The 13,267-nt window shown below is 41.6% G+C and overlaps 1 protein-coding gene across 2 annotated transcripts in view; it reads right to left on the bottom strand.

The window, feature by feature from the left end:
• Positions 1 to 416: 416 nt before the first annotated feature.
• The window catches only part of LOC122031175 (probable inactive serine/threonine-protein kinase scy1), a 58,175-nt gene continuing 45,324 nt past the window's right edge, over positions 417 to 13,267 (bottom strand). For both annotated transcript variants that reach the window (XM_042590311.1, XM_042590312.1), the window contains exons 20-21: positions 2,077 to 2,295; positions 417 to 994 (exon numbers count right to left, since the gene is read on the bottom strand). In XM_042590311.1, the coding sequence (XP_042446245.1) occupies positions 630 to 994; positions 2,077 to 2,295 (584 nt within the window). In that variant the 3' untranslated portion in view covers positions 417 to 629. The remainder of the gene's footprint in view (positions 995 to 2,076; positions 2,296 to 13,267) is intronic.

The following is a 13,267-nucleotide window of genomic DNA, read 5'->3' as shown; positions in this document are numbered from 1 at the left end:
CAGCTAATGCTTGCATACGGGAACTCCCGCGGAAAACTCCCAGTCGAACTGACTTTCTCTGATCTCAATCTTCGACAATTCCTGACAGCCGTAGCCGACCACACCGATGGCCGGCTAATGCTTGCGCTGACTTAACTGTCGGAGGGGTCATGCCGACCACACTGATGGCCGCTGACATGTTTTGATTCACAGAACTTTTGACGCTCGATCGGCCGAAGAACGGACACATCCACAGCTGCAAAGAAAAGAAGAGGGGTCCGAGTGTGCTAAGAAGAACACCAACACTACATATCACTCTACTATCCAATCAAATCGACTTATAGTAATAGTTTCATACGATATGAAACAGCATGATAATAATGAACATATCGACACTGGTAAGTTGCAAGTGTGTGATAGGTATCAAACAACATTTATTGATATCATTAACACAAACGCAAGATCTCAATTAGAAAACAAAAATGTAACGGCGCCATTTGTCTGAAGAGAGCATGAATACGAAGCATATGGCGAAAAACCATATTCTTCTATTAGCAAAAGAATATTACAACCTTGTAGGAAAGCAAGCCCTAAAATGAAGCCAGATGACTGGTGCAAAAATTAAGCCAATAATCTATACCACGAAAATTCTATGACCCGGACGAGCTCCGATCAATTCTCTGGGCACCTAATTTTGCTGTAGCTGGTTTTGTGCCTCTACCTCTGCCCAGAGACAAAGGTTTTGCTCTGGTAGTCGGAGGTGGAGCAGCAATAGCCGCCCACGGATCATTGTCATCTAAAGAAGCTGTTGTCTTCTTATTCAGAGGTTTTGAAGTTGATTTGGGTGGTGCCGCTGCTATAGAACCCCACAAATCGTCGTCCTGCTGTGCAGCTGGTTTTGTATTTAGAGAGTTCGATGCAGTCCTTGGTTCTGGAACCGCAACAGCGTCCCATTGATCATCATCTGCTTCTTTTGAAGATTTAATTGCAACTTTGGGTCGTAGGGAACCAGAACCTGAAAATAAAATATACAAAGGCATCCCACTTGTCATCTGAAACAATTGCAAAAAAATTGAAAGTGAAGTCAAAGACTAAGATGGAAAAGAATAGAATAATAATCACAGTATCTCATTAGATATACAGATTTAGCCATATTATTTCAACAATCCTTTCTCTGAGCTGATTTAGTCACCAAGCCAGATGACTTGAATCCACTACACTTCAGTCACCATTAACAGTCTTTTTAATTAGAGAGAAAAGTAGGAAGGAAAAAAGAAAAAGAAGGAACAGACCTCAAATCTTTGTTATAGTTGGAAGGAAAACAAGAGCATAGAAAGAATAAAAATTCTTCCCTTAAAATCGTGTTCAACCCAAAGAAGAGAAGACGAAAAAAGACAACCTTTCAACATTTATTGAGTTATGACTGGTTGGCAAAATCAGTTAGCAAAGGATCTCTTTTACCTTTGATAGAAGTGGGAAAGGAAAAAGAGAAAAAAAATGCAACAGATCATTATTCTGTGTTGAAAGGGGGAAAAAGGGCATAGAAAGGATGAATTTTTTCCCCTTAAATTCGTCTTCAACCCAAAAGAAGGGAAGATGAAAATGCAATCGCTTTCACATTTACAAACTGATTTATGACTGGTTGGCAAAATAATTTAGCAATTTGATTGGTTAACGTTTGCCAAATGTTTGATAATTTTTTTTAGTCCATCTTTTCCTTTCCCTTCACTTCTCTCTCCTTGAATCTCTTTTCTTACTACCTTCACAGTAAACACAGCCTAATTGAGATGAAAAATCATTTTACATAATAAAAAAGAGATGTCCAGGTTTCATCTTGGTCCTTACCGACCATGACTGAGACATGAATGAAAAAAATCTAATCAAGCATCAACATTGAAAGAAGAATATGTGGCAAGAGCTGAATCATCTTGCAAACCATGTGAATTATGGTCACTTTGAAATTCACAGAAAATCAACTCACTGAGAGTTGATATGACTAAGCATGAAAATCACACACGAAACTCAGAGAAATAGCAACCGAAAGCCAGATGGGATTTTCCCCCTCAAAATTTAATGAAAAATGTAAACAATGCGTACTCTGAGCTTTTTGATGCACTACTGGTCGTTGCTGAGCAGCCTGTATGCTTCCTAGCGAAGGAGATTTTTCTTCCTCAAGTGAGTCAATGTCATCCCATCCTTCTTTGTCACTATCATGGTCCTCATGGAGAAGCTCGCTATCAACTTCTCCCCATCCATCTGTTGATGTTGGGGATGAGGGTCTAAGTTGATCTGAGACATTTGCAAAAGAGCTTACATCTGCAAATAGAAAACATAAGGAAACATTTCAGGTAATAATTTAAAATCAAAGTAGACGAATTTTATCTTATAATGTCACAAAATCATCACGTTCAAATATAGGTATGAGAGCTAAGGAGAAATTAGAATAATTTAATCATATTTCCTCAGCTAATCATAGTTTCAATTGGAACACTCTTTCCCATAGGGTATAATGAAATATCTAAGCAGATATGAAGAACAACTTGTATTTGAAAAAGCAAGTCATTTGGATATGATCAGAGAGAGTACATAATTGAACATGAAAATGTTCACCTAATGGATTAGCTTCACAAAGTTTGTTTGTTCAAAAATAGGAGTTCCCATTTTAATTTATAATTAGCTTAATTGACCCATTTATATATTAACTAATTAATTATCAATAATATGGTAATTAATATATACAGATATAGTAACTAATATATACAAATTTGATAACTTATATATATATATATATATATATATATATATATATAGTACTCCTTCTCAAGTTGGAGCATAGATATTAATCATACCCAACTTGTTACAAAGATAATCAACCTGAACCCCATTTAAAGCTTTTGTAAAGATGCCCCCGAATTGTTCTCCAGTCTTCACATATCTAATAGAAATCAAGTTTTGTTGAATTTTCTTACGAACGAAATGACAATCGATTTCAATGTGCTTAGTTCACTCATGAAATACAGGATTGGATGCAATATGAAGAGTAGCTTGATTATCACACCACAGTTTAGTTAATGTAGGGGATCGGTCGACCAGCTAGAAGGGGGGGTTGGATAGACGGCGCCCCCAAATTGTTCGCTTCCTAGGTATTTGTTAGTGCGCAAGCGGAAATACAATAACAAATACAAATACAAATACAAACATAAACAAGAAAGAAATGCAAACCAATACACATTGATATAACGTGGTTCGGAGATAACTTGCTCCTACTCCATGGCTGTCCGTAAGGTGGACGATCCCTCAATTCATCGGTGGATTAGTCCCCGGAAACTTCGGCTAGCTCAAACCTCCTTGTGGGTGGAGAAACCTCACCACAACACTCACCAAAGACACTTAGACACACGGGAAACCTTGAACACTTAGTGACTACTAATTAGGTTTTAACCAAGTCTAATTTCGTCACCTTGGCCAGTCATCCCATGCTCCTTCTTATAGAGCTTGGAAGAAAACAGCCATGTTGTTTTACCGTTACAGTCGACTGGTGCCAGCCTAATGACACTCCAACGGCTCTTTACCAGTCGACTGGTCCTTGCACCAGTCGACTGGTGCCTGACCGTTCGGGCACAGAAGCTCTCTGTGCTCACCACCAGTCGACTGGTCCCGTACCAGTCGACTGGTACAACCCTAAACTTAGGGTTTCCCATCCCGAGAACATTTCTCTCGCACTCGGACCCTCACGACTCACTTGACTCTTCTTTGCAGCTTTGACCTCTTGCCTTCAAGCCTACTTCCTTTGGCTCTCGTCCTTCGGATGCATTCAAGCCCGCGGCTCGTCCCCAATGTCATCCTTCGCGTATGCCTTGAAGTCGCTTCCCTTGGCCCTTGTCCTTGTTGCTTTGTCCACGGTCCCTTGGATGCTCCATCCTTCACCGGACCCGAAGCCATCAAGCTGAGTCATATGTGTATCCTGCAAACCTCTGCACACTCACATACACATATCAAATAACGAGGGTAATCCTAACTTAAAACCTTTGCCCAAACACCAAAACACATTGTCGCACGGACCATCGGAATTGCTCCAACAATCTCCCTCTTTTTGATGTTTGGCAATACGTTTAAGTTAGGGAAAACATATAGCAAATAAACATGCTAAAAAGAAACAATGGACTTACGTTGCCAAGGCTACACACTTGGACTTATACCATCGAATGGACTTACGTTGCCAAAGCTACACACTTGGACTTACACCGTCGAAACAAAATGCAAACATGCATTGGAAGCTATCACAAGGCTCCCCCTGCACCTGAGCTCCCCAATGAGCTAGGATTTTCCTACAAGGATATTTAAGAACCTATCACAAGGCTCCCCCTACGCAAAGGCACTTAAGGTTTTCCCAACTAAACCTTATTTCTCCCCCTTTGCGTAACATTCAAAAAGCTCTCCAATAATATCCCAATTGTTGAAAACGTATCGTCTAAACTGACCATAAACTCATGTATTTATCTCCCATGGATCTCATGCATCTAAACGAGTTGACATGGTCAAGAACAACGTTGAAAAACAATATCAGGCTGGTATCAGTCGACTGTCCCTTGGTACCAGTCGACTGCTCTTATTGAAATCAACACACAGAAGCATTCTGTGTTCGAAATCTACTGTTACCAGTCGACTAGTATCTGCACCAGTCGACTGGTACCCTATTTCTGCCCATTTCAGCATTTTTGACTCGTTTTCAAAAATGCACCAGAAATTCCACAGACCTCCAAAAATTCCCAAATTTTGTGGAGATGTCTGTTTTACTAGTGTCTACTTGAGAAAAATACATTACAAAATGTATCTATCATCAATCCCAAGATTGACACAAAATTCAAAACTAGCTAAATGGTTCATGTTCAAAGTAAAACCTAAACTCGTATTATAACCCCACGAGTTAGGCCTTTATATAGAAAAGAAGATATACACCAAAAGACTAAAATACCCTTTTACTTATTCTAACACTCCCCCTCAAGCTTGAGAATATAGATTATATATACCAAGCTTGTTACATATGTAGTCAATCCGGGGACCTCTAAGTGATTTAGTGAATATATCTGCTAGCTGATCATTTAAGTTGACAAAGCTAGTAGATATTTCTCCAGATATGACTTTCTCTCTGACAAAGTCAACTTCAATATGCTTTGTTCTCTCATGGAAGACTGGATTTGAGGCAATATGCATAGCGGCTTGGTTGTCACATACGAGTGACATTTGTGTAACCTCTCCAAACCTTAGTTCTTGTAGCAACTGCTTTAACCATATAAGTTCTTGACTAGCAATAGCCATAGCTCGATATTCTGCCTCTGCACTGGATCTTGCCACAACATTCTGTTTTTTTACTTTTCCAAGAAATAAGGTTACCTCCGACAAATATACAAAATCCAGAAGTCGACCTTCTATCAGAGGGAGATCCTGCCCAATCTGCATCAGAATACCCTACGACTTGAGTATGTCCTTTGTCTCCATATAAAAGACCCTTTCCTGGTGCACCCCTGATATATCGAACAATGCGAGTTACTGCATCCCAATGTTCTTTGCATAGAGAGCTAAGAAACTGACTTACTACACTCACTGCAAATGAGATATCCGGACGAGTGACAGTAAGGTAGCTTAGTTTCCCTACCAATCGCCTATACCATTCAGGATCTGAAAGAGGCTCCCCCTGATTTGGTAGGAGCTTGACATTAGGATCCATGGGATTGTCGACTGTCTTTGAGTTTAACATTCCTGTTTCTTCCAGAATATCCATTGCATACTTTCTTTGGGATATAATAATCCCATCTTTAAACTGTGCCACTTCTATCCCTAGAAAGTATTTGAGTTTGCCAAGATTTTTTGTCTGAAAATGTTTAAAAAGATGTTGTTTTACTTGTGAAATTCCAAGATGATCATTACCTGTGATGACAATATCATCAACATAAACCACTACATAGATGCAACCAGTAGATGAGTAGCGATAAAAAACAAAATGATCAGCCTCACTTCGAGTCATGCCAAACTGTTGAATTATGGTACTAAATCTACTGAACCATGCTCTGGGCGACTGCTTGAGACCATATAAAGATTTCCGCAAGCGACATACAAGACCAGAAGACTCCCCCTGAGCAACAAAACACGGAGGTTGCTCCATGTATACTTCCTCGAGCAGGTCACCATGTAAGAATGCATTTTTGATGTCCAACTGATGAAGGGGCCAATGGCGAATTGCAGCAATAGACGGAAAAAGACGCACAGAAGACATCTTGGCAACGGGAGAAAAGGTGTCGCCATAATCCAATCCAAATACCTGAGTATAGCCTTTAGCGACAAGACGAGCCTTAAGTCGATCAACCGTGCCGTCTACACCAACTTTCACCGTAAACACCCATCGACAACCAACCACTGACTTCCCAGGAGGTAGAGGAACGAGATCCCAAGTCCCACTGCTTTGTAGGGCACTCATTTCATCAAGCATAGCCTGTTTCCATCCTGGATGGGCAAAGGCATCACCTGCAGACTTTGGAACAGAAACAGACGACAAGGAAGACAGACAATAATAATAGGATGGGGAAAGGCGATGATAGCTTAAAGAAACATAGTGAGGAGAAGGATTACGAGTGGAACGCATACCCTTTCGAAGTGAAATAGGAACATCGAGTCGGAGACGGGACCGAGGAAACGGCGACTGCTCCAAAGACGTGCCTCACAGCAGGTCGTGGTCGGCGGCAGCGTAACGAGGACGACCGATAAACTCGCAAAGGAGGAGACGAGACGGAGGTGATAGAGGCGCCCGAGGATAAAAGATAGTCACCGTGCGTACGGAGAGGGAGAAACCTCCAAGCGGAAGAACCAAAAAGAAACCGACTCAAAGAACGTGACATCAGCAGAGATGAAGCACCGAAGAGTAGGGAATAACACTGTACCCTTTCGAGATCGTGGGTACCCAAGGAAGACACACTTATGAGACCGAGGAGATAGTTTGTCAATGCCGGGATCAAGAGCACGAGCAAAACAAATAGAACCAAAGACCCGAGGTGGCAGAGGATGAGGATCGATGGATAAAGTACCACGAGGTATTTTATCCCGAGAGTGGACGAAGGCATGCGATCATGAGATAACACGCAGAAGTACGCAGATCACCCCAAAACCGACGAGGGACATGAACGGAGAAGAAGAACCGAGTGGTCTCAAGGAGATGACGATTCTTGCGTTCTGCAACCCTATTCTGTTGAGGGGTATGAGGGCAAGACGTGCGATGGAACACACCATGAGATATCAAGAAGGTACGAAACTAAGTAGACAAATACTCGCGTGCATTATCACTTTGTAAAGTTCGAAGAGAAGTGCCAAATTGAGTTTTTATTTCAAGGAAAAAGGATTCAAAAATAGAAAACAATTCTGAACGATCCTTCATTAGATATAACCATGTACAACGGGAAAAATCGTCTATAAAAGTAACAAAATACCTTGACCCCATTGTAGAAGAAACACGACTCGGACCCCAAACATCAGAATGAACCAAAGCAAAAGGAGACATAGCCCGACTCTCAATACGAGGAGAAAAAGAACTACGAACATGCTTACCTAATTGACACGACGCACAAGATAAAAACTCTAAGTGAGAAAGACGAGGATGTAACTGTTTCAACTTATTAAGACCTGGATGTCCCAACTGAGCATGAATAAGAAGTGGAGATGCCGCCGCCGAACCAACAAAAGAGGGTTGTTGAAGCCGATATAAGTCATGAGATTCACATCCGAAGCCAATCATCCTCCCCGTACTCCGGTCCTGTAAGGAAACAGACGTGTTAGTAAAAGAAATGACACAATCAAGAAATCGAGTAAGTTGACTTATCGACAATAAATTAAAGGGAGCTCCGGGAACATAAAGAACATTATGAATTGAGAGAGATGAAGAAGGATGAACAATACCAATACCCTGGGATTGAGTTTGGGAACCATTGGCCATGGTGACCATCGTAAACTACCGTAAGAGAGAGGAAAAAGGGATTTATTACCAGGATATGATCGGTGGCCCCTAATCAAGAACCCAAGGACCCAAAGAACGAGATATGCCAAAGAAGGAAGTACCATTCTGAATGGTAAAGAAGTGGAACCCAAGCTCGCCGATCCTCAAACCATTTCTGAAAGTCAAGATAGGAAGGTGTCAAGGTCGAATCAAGTGTTAATTGTGGAGTGGAAGCTCAAGGAGCAACAGAACTCCGAATAATCTGAGCAGCGCGAGGAGGACGACCATAGAGACTCCAAGATTTATCAATCGTGTGTCCCGGCCGGTGACAATGATCACACCAAGGACGTCCTTGCAACCCTCACGAGGTGGAGGTCCTTTCGAGAGACCAAAGCTAACGAGTCGGCAGGAATAGAAGGAGACATCGTCAAGACTTTGTGGACACGGAGAAGAGTCGCCGGTATTTTCCATGGTAGCTTCTGAGGGGCCAGATCCGCAGACAAGAGAATAATCTGTGGGCAGACCATATAAAGCCAAAGACATAAAAATTTCTTCCGATTTTCAAGCTCTTCAACAGAATCGGCCGCAGCTGGGAGCAGTTCATTAAAGTCACAAAGAAGGCTAAACCGAACCCGATAAGTCGATATCAATCATTAATTGATTGGGAGGACGGTCAGCGAGATCTTCTGCACTGATAGAGTCGCCGGAAGTGTTCAGAAGAGTTGTTGAGTCAGGTCCAAACAAATTTTACTGTGTTTTGGAGTACCAAGACATTCCTAAGAGACGGACGGTGTCGGCATATCCTCGTGTCAAGGTCGACCGGTCGACCAAGCTCGAGTCTTGGCTCGAGTTTCATGTTCGACAACGCAGCAGCATTTGGGAGATTGTCCGCATTCTCCGATCGTGGTCCGATCAGTCGATGTAAAAGAGGCAGGTCAAGGTCGACGGATACTGATCGAAGTCCTAACCGGGACGTTAGGCAAGAAGGAAGTCCTGAGTGAAGCAGCAAAGGAAGTCCCAGGCGGAAAAAGTGAGCCGTGAAAGTCCCAGTGCAAGCCTGCAATGGGAAGTCCCATGAGCTAGCAGAGGAAAATCCGTGAGCGGCCAGTGAAAGACCCAGTGAAGCCAATCGGGAAAGTCCCGTGAGCGGGCAGAGAAACCAGAGGGTCAAGGTCGACCGACATCCGTGAGAATCCAAGCAGTCAAAGGATCGACACTGCACGAGGAAGAAAAGTCCAAGTAGGTCTTAGGATTGATTGATACTTGGCAAGAAGAGAAAAGTCCAAGTGGGTCAAAGGGATTAACCAGACACTGGGAGAGAGTCCTACCGGTCAAGGTGACCGGATGTTAGTCTTATGTACCAACGCCGTCGATCAGATGTTGGTTTAGAGGGCTTTGGACTTGGTTTGGGCAAAACCAAGCTGGATCGATCACCGATTGATCCAAGAAGATTGAATCGATCCGGTTGATACACATGCTAGATGAGATCACAACTGGATCGATCCTCCGGATCGATCCAGAGACCGATCATCTGGATCGATCCAGAAGATCCGGATCGATCGGCCGATCGATCCGGTGAGTCCTCGCGAACAGAACCGCTCGATCAGTGGATCGATTCAGAGGTCCCAATCGATCGCGATCGATTGGGACGCCGTTGCTGGCGATAGCGCCGGATCGATCCGGATCGATCCAGCGCTTTTCGCGCGAAGCAGCCGCATCCCGATCGATCATCCAAAGCCTCCCGATCGATCGGGAGCATTCCAATCGATCGAGATTCGACCGTTAGCGTCGATGCCGCAGCGTTCATTTCCTTCGGCATATCTTCACCGATTCATTTCAGATCTTCACCGCTTCTTCACAGCTCTTCTCAAGCTCAAGATCGCCAGTTCTTGACTCTTGGAGGTTCTTCCAAGTCAAGAGGCGGATTAAAGCAAGAAGAAGAAACTAGGGTTAGGGTTTTGCCTCATTGTAAGCTCCTTTAGATTTCATTACCTTTCCTTTCTTGTATTGAGTCTTGTAGGGCTTCTCCGCCTTCGTAGTTACCATAAAGGAGAGTTTTATTAGTGGAAGGTGTGTGTGTGTGTGGATCCGACTAGTCACCTCTTGTGAGGTGGATACCAAGTAAACCAACCTTGTTAGCGTTGTGTGGTTTGTTCCGTTGCACGTCATCTCAAGAAACAAGCAACGCCGAGCAACGAGCACGCGACGAGCTATTCACCCCTCTAGCTACTTTTCGTCCCAACAAGTGGTAGCGAGGTCACTGTTCACCGGAATCATCGCCGAAGGGTCAAGCATAACAAGAAGAGCTAGAGGGTGAAGAAGTTGAAAATTCACAAAGTCAAAGAAATTCAAAAGCTCAACTTCTACGATGGCGAGATGGGCTCGGATTCGACACGAGGGTGACTCCACCATACACTTCCACGAGTTTCGATTCTTGGAAATCAAGAATCGAAAATTTTCTTATGATGGAGATAGAGCAATGGTTTGCTCTTATGAAAGGCTTCAAGACTCCAACAAACTCAAAGGGCAAAGTTCTCAAGAGGAGCAAGTGGAGCCAAGAGCAAGTCCAAAGGTGCGAGGCCAACGACAGTGACCAAGCTTTTGGTCAATTTATTGCCAAGCACCATCCTTTGCAAAATTGGAGAATTTGAAGACGAAGGAATTATGGAGTAAATTGGCCAAGCTTCATGAAAAGATCCCTCCACTATACAAGAGCAAGAAGAATCCAGAGGGTGACTCTGAGCAAGACCAAGAGGAGGACTCGGAGGTTGAGAGACGCTCACCTCCCAAGAAGAAGTCCAAGAAGAAGCTTCATCTTCAAGGAGTGCAATGAAGAGAACAAGGAGGGAGCATACCCCTTGTCGTACAAGATGATGAAGCCTCCACCTCTAGGATCGAGGGGAGTGTAGATCAATGAACCCGGAGCAAGAAGAGGCCTCCACATCCGGGTCAGTGAAGAAGAAGAAGATGGTGCCACCTCCAAAATTCAAGAAATATCAAATGGAGGAGCAAGTGTCATCCCTACACAAGAAGGTATAAATGTTTCAATTAAAATAAAATCATATAATATGTTTTGAGTGTAGGAAAGTGGGCACTATAAGAACAAGTGTCCCAACTTGGCCAAGAAGAAGTGAAGTGACACAAAAGGGCAAGGAGAAGCCCAAGGAGACCACCCCGGACAAAGAAGAGCAAGGAGCACATCATGTGTGTCAACAAAAAGGGCATTACCAAGTCAATGCCCAAGGGGAAGAAATGGTCAAGGCTCAAGGAGGCACTAGTCAAGGGGAGCCCAAGGTAAAGAAGAAGGTAACATTTATCGAGCTACCCTTTACATTATGGTAAAAGCATGATAGTTCTAATTTTTATCATTTTAATGCAATTTACCATAAGAATAGAAGCATGAGGGCATTAAGGAAAAGTATGCCCTACATGCCAAGACTACCCAACCTAAGGTTAGGAAGGTAGATACATTGGGCGAAAACACTAAGGATAATAGATCATGCCCAAGAAAAATGCTCATGGATCAAATGAAAAATCAAATACTAAGGACTTAGTGAGGGAAAATCAAGTCTTGAGGTCAAGACTTGATAAATTAGAAAAGACCCTAAAAAGATTGGAAAATATCCTATTAGGGCAAAATGAGCATAACCTAGGTTTAGGGGTACAAAAGCCATCAAATGACCATAGAGGTTTGGGATACAAAACCAAAGCAAAAAATGATGTGCCTAGTTATCATAGGGTTCCATATAGTTATGGAACAAACCCTAAGTCTAGAGGTCAAGTCAAGGATACAAGGGAAGATATCCCTAGAAGTATCTTTGCAACCAAAGTGACTAAGACTTCTAAGAAATCTAAGAAAGTCACTAATAAGGTCACAAGGGAGGCTATCCCTAGAGTTGACCTAGAAAATGTGACCAAGGCTTCTAAGAAGCCCAACAAGGTCACTAGGAAGGTATCTAGGGAAGTTATCCCTAGTGAATACCTAAAGGATCCAAGGAGCACAAATAGGTGTTGGGTTCCTAGGAGCATCTTCTCTACCCCATAGATGGGTTAGAGAGTGTCAACTCCGATTAGAAGGGTAGTTAACCCAACTTAGAGGAAATTGACACTCAAGGAGCATTTTCAAGGTTTTTGTTAACCTTTGAAAATGAAATAGAATTATTATTTACTCTTTGAAAGAGTAAAATGTGCCTAATGGTGGAAAAATTGATTTTATCTTAAAATGACATAAATTGGGAAAACCTAGAGAAATACCAAGTTGAGATTTTGGTATTCTCTTAAAAATTTAAGGCAATCCGGACCTTGATTTATGTGATTACTCTTGAGGAAAAATGGAAAATGCAAACATTTGAGGATATGCTTAATTTTTAAGTGGCATAAACAAATCAAGAGAAATAGAAATGCCAATTTAGGTTTTGGCATTTCTTTGAAGAATTTAGGGCAATCTAGGTTTAACGTTTTAAGTTAAAACAAGTGGTATATTTTGAGTTAGCTAAGTGGTTAAGGATACTTAAAAAGGAAATCTAGGTATATTTTATTTATGCTAAACCTTGCCATGATTGTTTGCCCATCATATGCCATGACATCATGTCTATTTTTGCATTCATGTTTTATTATGAAAAATTCAAAAATACCATGTCATGACATTCATACATCATGTAGTTATAGGATATTTTCTTTTGAAAATTATTTCCTTTTGATGTATGCATTATGTTTTAATTCCTAAATTTAAGGACAAATGGCATTTAACAACACTTATTAACAAGTGACATCCTAGGTGGATGTCTAATATCTCTAAAATGCCTAGATAGATATGCATGATCCCTAGAATAGGGCAAAACCAAATTTTACATCTCACAAAGACCTATAAGATGACTTGTATGTGTTTTGTCCACAATAGATACAAATGAGATGTTAGGATGATGAACAAAACTCAACATGTTGATTTAGTGCATTTCTTTGAGTTTTAAGTTCATCAAAACACATAGTTATGTGTTTTCCCATCATTGGGAAAGCTAATGTACAAGTCATGTGCATTAAGCCCAAGGAACATGGTGGGATATTGGTTTTGAAAATGATTTTTTTTTAAAATAATTTTGGAAAACCTTGGAGAAGGCTATTTTTTGATAGTAATCACCATTGAATAGTTAGACACAAACTTGAAGAAAACACTAAAGTTTTTGCAAGTTCTCAAGTTTGTGTCAATCTTTGAAAATATGATGTATTTTCATAAAAAACTATTTTTCCATGATAAATTATACCCTAAATAATGTCTACACAAATTTATACGATTTTTGGAATTTTGTA

Source organism: Zingiber officinale, chromosome 11A, assembly GCF_018446385.1.
Source record: "Zingiber officinale cultivar Zhangliang chromosome 11A, Zo_v1.1, whole genome shotgun sequence".
NCBI classification, from domain to species: Eukaryota; Viridiplantae; Streptophyta; class Magnoliopsida; order Zingiberales; family Zingiberaceae; genus Zingiber; species Zingiber officinale.
This window is presented reverse-complemented; position numbering and strand designations above follow the sequence as displayed.